The 14,002-nt window shown below is 54.9% G+C and overlaps 1 protein-coding gene across 1 annotated transcript in view; it reads left to right on the top strand.

Moving 5' to 3' along the window:
• Nucleotides 1–13,799, top strand: part of PEBP4 (phosphatidylethanolamine-binding protein 4) — a 213,847-nt gene extending 200,048 nt beyond the window's left edge. Inside the window, exons 5-7 of the mRNA XM_011939849.1 lie at nucleotides 212–257; nucleotides 2,446–2,559; nucleotides 13,525–13,799. Coding sequence (XP_011795239.1) covers nucleotides 212–257; nucleotides 2,446–2,559; nucleotides 13,525–13,679 — 315 coding nt within the window. The 3' untranslated portion in view covers nucleotides 13,680–13,799. The remainder of the gene's footprint in view (nucleotides 1–211; nucleotides 258–2,445; nucleotides 2,560–13,524) is intronic.
• The last annotated feature ends 203 nt before the right edge of the window (nucleotides 13,800–14,002 follow it).

Genomic DNA, 14,002 nt, shown 5'->3' with positions numbered 1-14,002 from the left:
CTTCCTCTCCCATCCCCCTTCCTCTCTCATCCCCCTTCCTCTCCCATCCCCCTTCCTCTCCCATCCTCCTTCCTCTCCTATCCTCCTTCCTCTCCCATCCTCCTTCCTCTCCCATCCGCCTCCTGCAGAGAAAGAAGCAATCCCGCAGAGCCCACGTGGCCTGAAGTGTGCCCAAGGCATAACCTACAGCCCTACTTGTCTCTTCTTTCAGGGCGCCAACCTGAAGAAAGGGAAGATTCAGGGCCAGGAGTTATCGGGTGAGTAAGACCCTAGGGACCCCTTCCCCCAGCCAGGGCATCAGTGATGATCACAGGAATCAAAACCTCATGGTGCTGCTTTGTCGTGTGCTAGCGCCAGCCTGAGAGTTTTCTTGGATGCCCTGATTTCATCTCCACAACTGCCTTTTATGGTCACTGCCATCAGTGTCCCCATTTTAAAGAGGATAACGCTGAGGCACAGACCATCCTGTGCCATGTGAACAGCTAGTAAGGAATGCAGCCAGCGTCACAGTGCAGGGGGCCATCTGACAGGAGGCTGCTTGCAACAGCTGTCTACCCCCATCCTCCCCCCAGCTCCCCTCTCTCAGATCCCTGCCCCAGGATGGTGCCCCCAACCTACCTTGAAAGGGATGCTCAGGTAGTGGGCTGGCCTCTGGTACAGGACTGGGCACCAAACTTAGCCTTGCAGTTCCGTGAAGCAGCATGGGCTTTGGCACCAATCAGGCCTGGATTCAAATCCCAGCACCACCACTCACTGTTGGCCTGGCTTCACCTCTCAAGCCTCCAGGAAATGGGAAGATGGAGGAGATGTCATAAGTGAAGGCCTACAGCCCAGGGCCTGGCTCGGAGAAGTAGTCTAGCATGTGTGAACCTTTCCTCTCCTCCTCATGCCTTAATTCTCTGCCTTTGGAGGTTTTGAATGGGGGATTCTTGAGGAAAGCCCTAGTGAGAGGCATTAGTCTCTATCTCCCTTGAGGATAAATTCTCCATTGCACAGATCCAGTGAGTTCTCCCTTCAGACTTGTCCGCACAGAACCGAGGTCACCAGTTTTGGGCAGCGTTGACTGTGCCCATGGTGGAGTGCACTCCACAGCCCACATACCCACCCACCTCGCCCACACTGACTTGTGCACGAGACTCCCTGGCACCCACCTGTGCTCAGAAGACTTTCTCAGCACTGGTGGTGTTTAGGAAAAATGCTCCTTTACCTGCATTTACACACACACTAACAGGGCCTCCAAAACAGCCTCAGGGTGTTTGCACACTGGCTTTTCGTGTGCACACACCCGCCCCAAGTGGAGACCTCCAACCACACACACTCACATGGCTCCAAGCACATCCAGCTCTGCTCTCACTCTGAGTGCGCACGCGTGCGCGCGCGCACACACACACACACACACACACACATCTGATCTGCGATCCAAAAATGCAGGGAAAGATGAATCGTCAGGAATTCCCCGGCTGTTGGCATGCTGGAAGCCACCAGTGGCCAGAAGTACACAGTGAGGGACTCTTCCAATGCTCCAAGCAGCAAGTCGTGCTTTTGTTTAATGATCGGGAGAGAAAAGAAGGGGAGATGGCCATAAAGGACCAATACACCCTCCCACCAACATCCTCATTGCAAATGCTTCTTTCCCACCCACCCAGGAAGATTCTTGGCTCCAGCCTGGCTCTCCTCCATGGAAAGGAAGATGGAGAGAGGGAAGGGGAGTGGGAAGGGCTGAAGTATGCTGGGAAAGAGGCCCACCTTGAAAGACCCAGGCCAGGCCAGCAAGATTTATCTTTCTGCATTTACTTGGGGAAAGAATGAGGGATGTCCCCACCCCACTTTCCCCCCATTTAAAAAAAGCCCAGCCTCCTGGAGGAAGAGGGAAGGAGTGGGAGAGGGGCCTTCTTCCCGGTGCCCCAAGCGCCCAGCTCCTACAGCTCCCATGATCAAACCTTTGAACCCAGTCCCACCCACCCTTGTAACCACTTCCAGATCCTCCAGACGCAGCCAAGAAATTGGCTTCTTTGGGGATTGAGTTCATAAGCAAATGCCGAAAAAATAAATAAAAATCCTCTGCCAAACACACTCGCAGAGGAAGATGGGCTTCTCTTGAGGCAGGAAATCCATCAGGATAGACTAAAGCAAAAACAGGACAATGCCAACACCCACCGGCCCATAAAGGCCTGGGAGCCACGCCAGCACCCGAGGCCTTCAAGCCAGTTCAGGGTGTTTCCTCTCGGACCACCTCCTCCCCCACTCTCACTCCCACCAAAATATGTACTTCTTAAATGAAGATACTGAAGCTGAGATCCCGCCAAATACAAATCCTAATGGTTTGCACGGGTGAGTCCTGATCTGGGGCCCCAGGGAGGTCAGCAGGACCATGGGAAGACAGAGAGCTCTGCCCTGGGTAATATGGGATGCTGATGCCCACCTCTCTCCTTCTTCTACCTGTAGCCTACCAGGCTCCCTCCCCACCAGCACACAGTGGCTTCCATCGCTACCAGTTCTTTGTCTATCTTCAGGAAGGAAAAGTCATCTCCCTCCTTCCCAAGGAAAACAAAACTCGAGGTAAGACCTTCCCATCCTTCCATCCACCTCCAGGGTGAATTCTGGGGTGGAACCAATGCCTCATGCATTTATGGGGAAATTAGGGCCTTGACCCCCACTCATTAGCCTTGGAGACTGGTGTCAAAGGCTGGTGTTTCTTGGGAGCAAACTGGAAGGAGTTCCTTAAAGATGTTGGCATCAGATATGGTCTCCCTTGAGAAGTAAGTCCCACAGACTAATGTGGAGGCTCTAGCTGAGTGGGTTGCTATGTAAGGCAGGGTCTCAAAGTGGGTGACTGGAGCCAGGGAGAAGAGTGCCCCGAAACTTTGCATGGCATGTGCAGACAGCTGCCCCTGAACTTTGGCAAGTCACTGTGCTCTGTAATTGAGTCTGATCTGGGCAAGAGGGCACTGGAATGCCACCCTGCCGGTCTATCCTCACGGTTTGCTAATTACTGGGTCGGCTGTGCCATCTTAGTGATGAGGTGAAGATGTCCCCCACCATCCCCCCTCCACTAGCTTCTCTGAGCAGCCCTCCTTGGCTTCTGGAGCAGACCAACTCCGTATAGCCTCCTAATGGTGAACCCTGCCTGCTTGGCCTCGGTCCTCCTGCCACCAGGGCCAGGGAGCAGGAGCGGTGGCCACTTGGCCACTGCAACATGCCACAAGTGACTCACCTGAGCCAGTGTGAGCCATGCCCCCGACTCCCCCTCCCGCCATCTAAACCTTAGATTTCTCTTCCAGAAAATGGGAAATAAAGCCACCCCTGCACTCTATCACCTCCCCAATTTTAGGGAAGGGAAGACAATAGAGACTGCACAAATGCCATCTGAGAGTGCAAGGAGCATGTCCCCCAGGCTGGCAGGAAGGCAAGTGGGAGGGTGGGTGTCATCAGCCATTGCCTCTCACCCAGTGACCTTGACCAAACATCCACCCACTGGGAAGCCGACACAGGTATTGCTACAGCTGCAATGCCGGAGGCCCCAGAGGAGAGGAACATGGAGCCCAGAAAGGCACAGGTTGAGTGACTGGGCCCTTCAGATGTGCCGAGCAGGGCCTACCAATCACAGAGGGCTCCAGGCCACCCTGGGAGTGGAGCTGGTGCAAACTTTCCACCAGTGAACCTTCCCCAGGTGCCCTCAGCGCCTTGCCAATCCGTGAATCTGTTTAAATGGCTTTGCCAAAGACACACTTTTAAGTTTTGATGCAGAGAGAAGGAAACACAATTATGTATCTTGCCCAGACCAAGAAAAACTGTCTCCAGCACCCTGGCTACCAATCTCACCAAATATGTCAGGACCTCAGCCTATGACATTCCCCTACCCATGGGGTTCTCATAAAATGAGGCACTGCCTCTGAGCCCCACCATGAGACTCTGGGGTTACCATGCCTATGCCCAGGGCAGGAGCCTCTCGTGGGGTAAGTGCCTTCTGAAGGCAGGATGGAGGCAAGGATAGAGCATCAGGAGATGCCATGAGGAGGGACAGACAAGGGAATAAGAGAGCTGTGTACACCAAAGACGCTTCCCTACTCTGTGTGCTGGGGCTCCTGAGGCTCGACGGCAGCCTGTCCTCCAGAAACCACAGTGGCCTGAGGTACCAGCAAAGGCCTGACCCACCCCTCCCAGGATGTTGGTGACCAGGCAAGGAAGCCAAAACACACTGGGCCTGAAACCCATTGTTTGGTCTTGTGTACTTCCCCACCCCACCCCTTGACCCACCTTTCGTCCATGGGGAACTTAGAAACTGGACTTGCATCTGGACAGGGTTTAAAATGGCCCTCCCAGATGAAAGCCCCAGCCAAGGTCCCAGTCTTGCCATATGATGCCTTCCATGTGCCCAGCGCTGTGCTGGGAACTTCAGAGAAGACACAATCAAGGGCACCAGGAATTTTCCCTGCCCTCAAGTGGCTTACAGTCTGCTTTGGAAATAATTAAATAACAATGCAGAGCAGGTTGTAATTAAACACTTAATTGTGTGATTCTAACTGTAAGGACAATTGGAAGTCTGTGGACTCAGGGATAGATCTCTTCCCTTCCTACTATGCCCTTCCCTCCAGAACACTGTGCCCTCTCCAGCCAGAGAGGGTATAAAGGTGTTTTATTGTAGAGTGAGGCAATCTGGACTCCCCTCTCTCTAGTTAGTGATTTCACTTTGAGGCCAATGAATGAACCTTGCTGGGCCTCGGTTTCCTCATCTAGAAAATGAGGGGTTGGCTCCAGATGATCTACAAATTTCTCTGGCCCTGAGGCCATGGGGAGGAGGTTGGAGCAGGGCTGGGCCCTAGAGAAGGAGGAGAGCTGAATCCTTGAGTGAAGGAAGAGGGAGCTCTGGGTTGGAGAAATCGTGTGTGTGTGTGTGTGTGTGTGTGTGTGTGTGTGTGTGTGTGTGTGTATTTTTTTAAGTGAGAAAATGGAGGGGAAGGGGGAAAACAAGGTTCTCAAAAGTCTGGCAGAGGAGTGGCTTTTGCGGGTCGACTCTGGGAAGCCATTCAAGATTATTTACCAGAGAAGCAACACTCAAAAGTCACTCTTTGGAGATGATGAACCTGGAGGGACAGGCAGAACTGACGAGAATGAGAGGACAGGACACCACCAGAGGGGTCGAGACATGAGACAGTGAGGTGTGGATGAACCCAGGGGTGATTGCAAAAGCAGAAACCCCAGGTCCTTGCACAGTATTGAAACATTCAGGGTCTGGTGCTCTCTGAAGCACCTGGACAGTGCCTGGGGACTTATGGAGCCCAGGGCTGGACCAGTGCTTGGGAGGCCAGAGCATGGGGCCCTGCCAATGAACACAGGCCCCAGGACTTGCATTGATCTAGATTTCTCTCCATGGGAGAGAATCCGTGGAGGAAGTGGGATGCCAGGGGTTGGGCGGGGCGGCGGTGGGGGCAGTGTGGTGTAACCAGCTGCTTGTGTCCCCTGGGTGAACAGGCAGGAAAAGCTTCTAGAGACTTGAGGGGAAAGGTCAGCCTACAGGAAAGAGGTAGAGGGGTGTCTATGGCCAATGGAACCCTGAACCCCATCCTATTCAGGCCTCTACCCTCCCTGGATCTTATGGGTGAATGACAGGCTTAGGGTGAAGAAGGGAGCTTGAGATGATTCTAGTAGAGCCTGTCATGACTATGTAGAGGGGTGTAGGGATGGCATTGTTCAGACCCAAGGAGGTGAAACCCTTCCCAGAATTCCTTTTTTTTACTGTGACTCCAGGACAATGTACATGTGGTCAGCAAATGAGATCTTGACATCCCGACTCTGATTGTTTGACATTGGCTGGGTGACCTCCCCTCCCTGGGCCTTGATTTTGACCTCATCAAGATAAGGGGTTGGACTAGTTGATCTGCAACTGAATGACCTGAAATTGATTTGCTCCCAGCTTCCTGGGCTGTCCTCACCTCTCTGTTCTGCCAAATAAATGCAGGGGCCAGTTGATGAGGCTCGACTCTCCCGGCCAACCCTGACATTTCCTAGTAGAGGTCTTCCATCAGACCCCAGGAGGCCAGGAGCACAGCAAGGGCCCCGGAGGGGCTTAGAGCTACCCTGCTTCTAGCTGATAAAACCCTGCCCTGCCACCCCACTCCCCCTACCTTTGCACAGCTCCTTCCTCTCTGGCCACTTTCGAACCACGCTTGGCATAACTCAGTAATGCCTTCTGCATTCGCTCAGCTGATGCCAGACGCCTAGTGTGTGCTTGGCGCTGTTTTGGGTGCTGTAAGAAGTCACCACGTGATGGTGTCCCTGCTCTCATGCATGTGTGGAGTCACCCTGGTGTAGCTCTGTGGATAGGCGGTGCTCACTGAGACAGTTAGGGAAGATATTCAAACAGCGCAAGCATAACTGGTCCCCAGTGTGGGAGGAGCACAGACCTCTGAACTCTAAACAGCCTTAACTGGTGCCTCTGACAAGGGCTGGCTGGCCAGCATCACAGGACAGCTATGCGACGCATGTCCCAAAGGCCACACTTTAGCTTTCCAGATTTGCAGTCACCATTATCTCAGGCCTGTGACATGCTAGGCTTTCTCCCTCTGATTCTAAGTGGACACCCCTCTGAGGGGGACATCTTCCCTTCCAGGCAGGTTTCATTTGCACCTTGTACCATTGCCCTTGTGTGCAGCACACTGCCAGAACATCCCTGAACCACTTCTTTGCTCACATCTGCCGGCTGGCCCACCACTGCCCATCTGGGCACCTCATTCTCCCCTTCCCAGACCCGCAATGCCTTGCCCACCTTCCAAGCACCAGTATCCCCTACTGGCCGTCCATCACGCCCTCTGGAACAACCCCACAGAGCTGATCCGCTCAGCCAGGCTTCCTCCCGCCTGCTGTTGGCATCTCTAGTCTCTATCGTCTTCTCCACTCGCACAGCATTTGTCGTGCCTCCCCAGACATCTGCTTTGATCTCTTCTGTATTCCTAAATCACTTGCCGCTCGTGGCGGCCCCCCTTCCACCATGAGACTATCAGTTCCTTAAGAGAAGTGCTCACCTCTGCCTTCTTTCCCTTCTCCCACCTGTCTCTGTGCCCAGCCTACTGTGGGCTTTCAGTCAATGAGTGTGTCTGTGTGTGGGACACACCCACGTATGCACATCCGCAAGCCATTCACACACGGATCTGCACGTTCTCACACCCCCACATTCACAAACACACATCAGCTTCCCTCAGCACCTGAGAAGGCAGCCACCTCTGTGAGGACCATGCCCACAAGTGACAGTCTCTGCACTGATCCATGTCCTCCCTGTCCCGCCTCTCCGCCAGCCTCCCTGCCCCTCCCTGGCCTTCCCCTTGCCAACCATGTCAAGGGGACAGGACAGTGGCCATCACCCCTACCCCGGGACAAATGAGGAAAGCAAAGCCTGAAACAGTGAGTGGCATGACTTACCAAGGGCATCCACAGTTAAGAGCCATTTGACTTTCTTCTGACTTCCAGGGAAGGGCTGTTTGCACCTGCCACCGTCTTGCCTACATCCCCGTTCTCCTGACCCAGACCACCAGACTTCTGAGCCCCACTGGGGATACAGACAGAGTGCATTTGCATCCTGCTGTCCCAGGCCTCCTTGGCCAGCAGCAGCTGCCCAGAATGGTCCATGCACATGCCCCCTCCCTGGCTGTGGCTGAGTCTCAGACTCCTGGGGAGCTATGGTCTGTGCCACACCACACCTCAGTCACCTCACCCAGAGGTGTCACAAGCCAGTCTCACACTCCTCTTGCAAGCGAGCAGGGGAAATCCCCTCTCTGCCCCACGAGAGGACATGCCACAGCTTGCTCCAGAAGCCACTCCAAGGCCAAGTGCCCAGGATGGTGTCAACGTGCTGGAAACTAACAGGCAAGAGAGGCTCTGGTCACCACCTCCAGAGCAGCCTCAGGGCCTTCAGAGGGGAAACTTGTTCACTGCAAAATGGAAGTCCTGGACCAGGCAGCCATAAACCGCTCCCTAGCACCACAGGCACCCAAATTCAGCAGCTCAGAGGTGGAGCCACCCACCCACAGGGGTCAGAGAGGAGAGACAGGCAGGGACTTGCCACACAGGGGGTTGAAGTCTTGCTTGTGGCATCTGAAGGCATGCAGGCCTCGGTGGGTGAGAAAGAAGGGGAATCTTGGGGCCAAGGGCAGCAGAGCCCCACGCAGCTTCAAGGGTAGGCGGTGTTGCCGCAGAGGGATGAGGCTGGGAGGAAATCCACCAGCCTGGTAGCAGAACACAGCAGCTCATGGTGTCAGGAAGCATGGAGGGAAGAGGTCTGAGAGGAAAGGAGGCCCTGCCTGGAGAGCAGCCCCCGCCCTCAGACTGCCCCTCACCAGCGCACACACAGACAGACATAAACACACTCAGCCCACCCCCGTGACCTCCCATGGTGGTTCACCTGGCCCAGCCCCAGCATCCCCCAGGGCCCAGCCCCTGATCACTGTGTGGGCTTGTGGCAGGAGGCGCTCTTCCTCAAAGGGCCCCACCCACCTGGCCAAGCGGGTAGAACGGGGGGCCTGGCAGCCGCCCAGCTGGGGCCATCCCGGGCAACACTCAGACAGGCGCCCAGGCTGGGAACCACCTGAAATCTCCATGAGCCCCAGGTGGACCTCCTCAAGAAGCAAGTCCCAGTCCAGCCAAACATTAGCCGTCCCGAGCAATATTGAACACATCATGAAGAAACCACAGATAAGCCCCCGGATTCTACCCAAAATGCCAGCCAACTGTCACCACTACCAAATATTGGAATTTATCACTGGGAGCTAAACTGGCAGCTTGGAGTCTCCCATCCTCCTGAAACCTTTCGTGTCCCACCCTCAGCTGCAGAAGGGCGGAGGAGGCCTAGGAGATGCACTGGCTGGATAATTAGAACCAGCTTCTACTCTTCAGCCCTCCTGGGTCCTCTCTCCAAAGGAGATGTGGGTCCCCTCACTACCCCAAAACTCCCCTGGCATCCCCACCCTCTCACACCTGCCAAAGCCACAGTGCCCCCCACTACCCCAAAGCCTCTCGAGCCCGCAGGATCAGCCACTCAGCAAATCTCCTCTAGGAGTAATTGGATGTGATGGAACGAGGGCTTTTCAGGTCCTGAGTACAAGTCTCCGGATGTCATTTAATGGCACAAAAAATAAAAGGCTCAGGCCTCCCGCCTACCACCGCCAGGACATCATTAATCTTGGCAGAAAGGTATCAGCGCTTCTATCAATGTGGCCGGTCTCGTGACGAGCCAGACAAATTACAGACCTGAGCCAGGCTCTCTGTGGGGCGGTTATTAGGCTAGAGTTGAGTTTTTGTTTTTTTCTTCAGGGCCACCATCCCCCAACAAGAAGCAGTGGTACCCTTACCTAACGGGAAAGGCAGCGAGGCCAGGAAAGAGGGTGACCACCTTGGGTAGATACAGATCACCAGCTGAAGGAACAGGGCTGTTTGGAGCCAGAGCCAGTGGGCCCTGTCCTTACAGAGACTGCCCTAGGACAAGATGCTGCCGCGGCTCCAACCTCAGGGGCTCAGCAACCCACTCCCTATTCTCCAGTCCACCCGAACAGGGGCCCATGGGAGAATGGAGCTGGGGTGAGGAGCTTCCCTACCCCACTTCCCAGGCTAAGAGGGAAATACATCAGGACGGAAATACTGAGGACCAAGTGACCAGTCAGGTGGGAAACGTCCCTTGGCTACAGCAGGGTCACCCAGGAAGTGCTGTCCTCGGCTGTTGGGAAGTCTTAAGAGTGGGCCTGGCTGGGCTCAGTGGCTCACACCTGTAATCCCAGCGCTTTGGGAGGCCCAGGCAGGAGGATCACTTGGGCCAGGAGTTTGAGATTAGTCTGGGCAACATAAAGAGATCCTGTCTCTACAAACAATTTTTTTTCAATTAGCCAGGTGTGGTAGCACACAACTGTGGTTCTAGCTACTCAGGAGGCTGAGGCAAGAGGATCACCTGAGCCTGGGAGGTCAAGGCTGTAATGACCAGTGATAGTGCCACTGCACCCCAGCCTAGAGAATGGGCCTGCTGACGGGAAGCCAGGGGTGTCACTGGGGGTGGGGAACTTGTCTGCTAGGGACCCAGACTACAAAGTCCTACTGCTGGCCAAGGCCACCCTTTGAAGGACCAGACCGTGATTAGTTTAGTATTACTTGTATTATATGAGAAACTCGCCGAGGGCAGGCGGTGAAACGAGGCAGCTCCGCTGACCCCATGCCTGGCAGAGGACGAGGGTGATGGCTGCCAGTGTTAAAGGGGCCCTGGGGTCTGACCTCATCTAAGAGGTTGCACTTCTTCCAAGTCCTGCAAGGGGGCCAGAGCCAGCTGGACTTGGTGGAGCACCTCTCAGTTTCTCAGATGCCTGCTTAGCCCTGCCTGGCCCAATGGAGCCGTCCAGATGCATGTAACAAACCACTCCCAAATGGTGGAAAGCCAGCCCCACAGATCTGGGAAGCTTGGGGTGGAGAGAGTGACTGTCAAGACCTGCCCCAGGGCCATTCCCAAACATTCCTGCCATCATCACAGTCCCTAGGACTAAAGCTCCGAGGAGGAGACCCTTCCCCAGCTGCTGAAGACAGGGGACATCTTTCCCCCCCTAGAGCCTAATAGGAGGCCAGGCACAGAGTGGTGGCCCAGAAACCCCCCGGTGGCTTTAGATAAGGTTATCAGACTCTCCCCTTGGCCCCCATCTGGAACAACGCTGAAATCTAACATCTCTCATCACTAACATCTTTCCTATCAGCACTGACCAGTAAGTGACAGTTCCAGGGCCGCTGCATCTGGCTATGCAGGATGAGAACGGCACCACCTACGGTTGTGCAGGGATCAACCTGTACATCATATGCGGCAGCCCTGTCCTGAAACACCCAGGCCTCTGTGTCCCAGTCACAGGGCAGGTGGCTCATGAGACAGGCATCAGACAGCTTCCTCCTCCTTTCTCTCTTTAGCCAAGGCCTCCCACCACAGAGGCCTCTGAAGTGCCCTCACTGCCCCTACCCTCATCCCAGGAAGAGCCTGGCCTGGGTGCGTCCATGGTACAGTGGAGTGGCCCAAGCACAGACAGCAGCGCTGCCCTCTTCCTGCCTGGCCGCGGACTCTCTGCCTCTCAGGGACAGCAGTGCCATACAGGAAGGGGCTTTCCTCTGAGCGGTGACCACAGAAGCCGCAGTCTCCTAGCTCTCCAGCTCTCCCCACACACCCCAAGGGCCTGACTCACCCCCTCTGCCTTCTAGAACTTGTCCTCTGTGGCAGGAAACAGGGGGTGTAAGGAGTTGCGGCCGAGCCAGGAAAGGAGGCAGTACGAGGCTAGCCGGCACGGGGACTGGGTTTCAGGAGCTGGCCGGGGAGCCCGAGAACCACAGGGCTGTCAACTTGGGACTGGAAAGGAACCACGAGGCCCCCAGTGCACTGAAGGCTCAGAGGCTTCCGAATTATCGAAGGGAGCCAGCTCTCGCTCTGGACGCAGGGGATTTCTTCCCCACAGCTTGCCCTGGCCTCGTGATGGGTTTCAATTCCCTTCCTGCCACGCGGGTTCCTTCCAGCCCTATGGTGGGGAAGGCCCCCTCGTCCCTGTTCCTGTCACACACCAATTCACCCATAAGCCCTTATTACCCTGGCGTGCACACACACCAGCATACACACATATACACACATGCACCCACACATACACATGTGTGTGCACACACTCGTTCCCAGGGTCATAATACCATAATTCCTTTCCTTCCAGCCAGCTGGGCTCCTGGGGTGCAGAGGCTCAAGGCACAGCTCCTCTGAAAGAACACTCAGGTAACACTGAGACTCCTAGGAGAACCCGGCTGCAGTCAGTACACCTCCAGCGGGAGAGGCTTTCTCTCCTTGGCCACACTTTCTGCAAAAGAACTCCTGGAACCCCTTGTTTTCCACCCCCCCGGGCCCCATCTGAGCATGCAGTCACTGAGTCGGATAGGCTTTGAGGGAATCTGCAAAGGCCTTTCCCCCATCCCTGCCCCTGCGAAGCTTCTTTGCCAGTACCCCACTTTGTGCCTCAGTCATCCCATCTGTGAACTGGGAATGGGAACGGTCCTCCCTTTTTAGGATTGGTGTGAGGATTAAGCGAATTGTGTGTCGAGCTCTTAGAGTAGTATCAACACATAGGAAGCACAGAAATTGGGGTGTTACTGCTATTATTGTTTGCATTATTGTTATTGTTATTTTGGGTTTTGGATTAAAAATTATCCTCTCCTTGAGAACATCTTTGAAATGTCAGCAGCCTCTGGGAGGCAGGAATGCTTCAATAGGCTTGCTATCTTAATTGCTATGAAAAGGGTGGTGGGTGCTGACCAAGGAGACAGGTAGGTGAGAGGATGGGTGGCCTGTGAGCCTCAGGTGAGGCTCTGAGAGCTGCCAGCCCCTTGCCCTCTTCTGTCCGGGTATCAGAGGTGACTGGTCTCCATTAATCCACTGTATATCGGCCACTGCCTAGCTCTGCTCCAGACAGGGTCTTCCCCAGGCACTCTCTCTCCACCCTGGGAGGTTGCTGCATTTAGCAAAAAACAACAACAAAAAAAGTAGGATGCCCAGTAAAATTTGAATTCCAGATAAACAACGAAAAAAAAAATTCGTGTTAAGTATGCTCCATGCAGAATGTGGGACACGCTCACACCAACAAACGATTTGCTATTTATCTGAGATTCAAATTGAACTACTTCCTGCCTTTTCTTGGCAAGCATCTGCCCAGGTTGCCTGACACCCAGGGTTTGGGAAACAAGAACATGGGAATATGCCTCTGCCCACTTCCCTCAGCCTCACTCCATGCCCCGGGCTGTGCCCTCCTCGCCCTGCCACGAGGCCTGTTCACACTCGCCCCAGAAGATGCGCCTCCCTGTACACACTTGTGTTTTCTCGCCCTGAGGAGGAACCCCTCCGACCTGGGCACTGTCTGGGCTTCTGCAGGCCCAGCTCCCCCGCCAGGGTCCAGGGGCTGCCCCTCCACCTCTGCCACAGGGAAGGCACCCTGGTGCATGCCCTATCCTAGGACAGAGAGGAGGAGGTTGGTGGGGTTTAGTGGAGAAGACTGAAAGAAGAGCACTGATACTTCCGCCAATCTCAGCCCCAATCTCAGCCCCAGCAGCAGCGGTGAGCAGGTGTGAAGGAAAGCAGTGGTGAAACCTCCCATCCTAGAGTCAGGGGAGCCTGAAAGGAGAGGGCGTGAGTGGAGGAAGTGGGCAGCCCACATGATTGGGCTTCCTTTCTGCCCGAGAGTGAGAAGGTAGCTTTGCTAAACAGAGGCGCTGGGGAAGGAGACTCAGGCATCCTTGACTTGGGCTGGGCTCTCAGTCCCCATTGCCTTCTGGAGAGCAGACAGCTCTGCTGCTGTTCAGAAGCTCTGCTAACATCTGGGGACTGCCTCTGCGGCAGGAGCCAGAAACTCCTACAGCCACTACGCTCCATGGCCATCACATCACCTGCTGCCTCCGCTCCCTTGAGCCAGCCTCCCTCCCAGGCCCCTGCTAGCTTTCAAGTCCATGGCTCTTTCTCACTGCCTCCCTATGGTCTGTTTGTCCTTCCAGGCTCTTGGAAAATGGACATATTTCTGAACCGCTTCCACCTGGGCGAACCTGAAGCAAGCACCCAGTTCATGACCCAGAACTACCAGGACTCGCCAACCCTCCAGGCTCCCAGAGGAGGGGCCAGCAAGCCCAAACACAAAACCAGGTGGAGATAGCTGCCTGCTAGATGGCAGGCTTCGCCGTCCAGGCACGTGGCCACCGACGATGTGGGTATGGAACCCCCTCTGGATACAGAACCCTTTCTTTTCCAAATTAAAAAAAAAAACCATCCAGGGCTTGGTGCTTTGCTTCCTAACTTGTATTCATTTGAAAAGCAACAAGAGGAAATTGGTCAATATTCAGCACTGGGGACTGAGGCTTTCCTGTAAATGCAAGGGGTTGGGTGAGGAGTGGGGAAAATAGATGGACAGGCAGGATATAGTGATCCCTATACCCGAACTGTCACTGAGTCGCTGTGGGACCTCAGGGAAACCTCTTA

This window comes from Colobus angolensis, unplaced genomic scaffold, assembly GCF_000951035.1.
Source record: "Colobus angolensis palliatus isolate OR3802 unplaced genomic scaffold, Cang.pa_1.0 Scaffold184, whole genome shotgun sequence".
Taxonomy (NCBI): domain Eukaryota; kingdom Metazoa; phylum Chordata; class Mammalia; order Primates; family Cercopithecidae; genus Colobus; species Colobus angolensis.
Note: the sequence above shows the minus strand (reverse complement) of the source record. Positions and strands in the feature narration are given on the sequence as shown.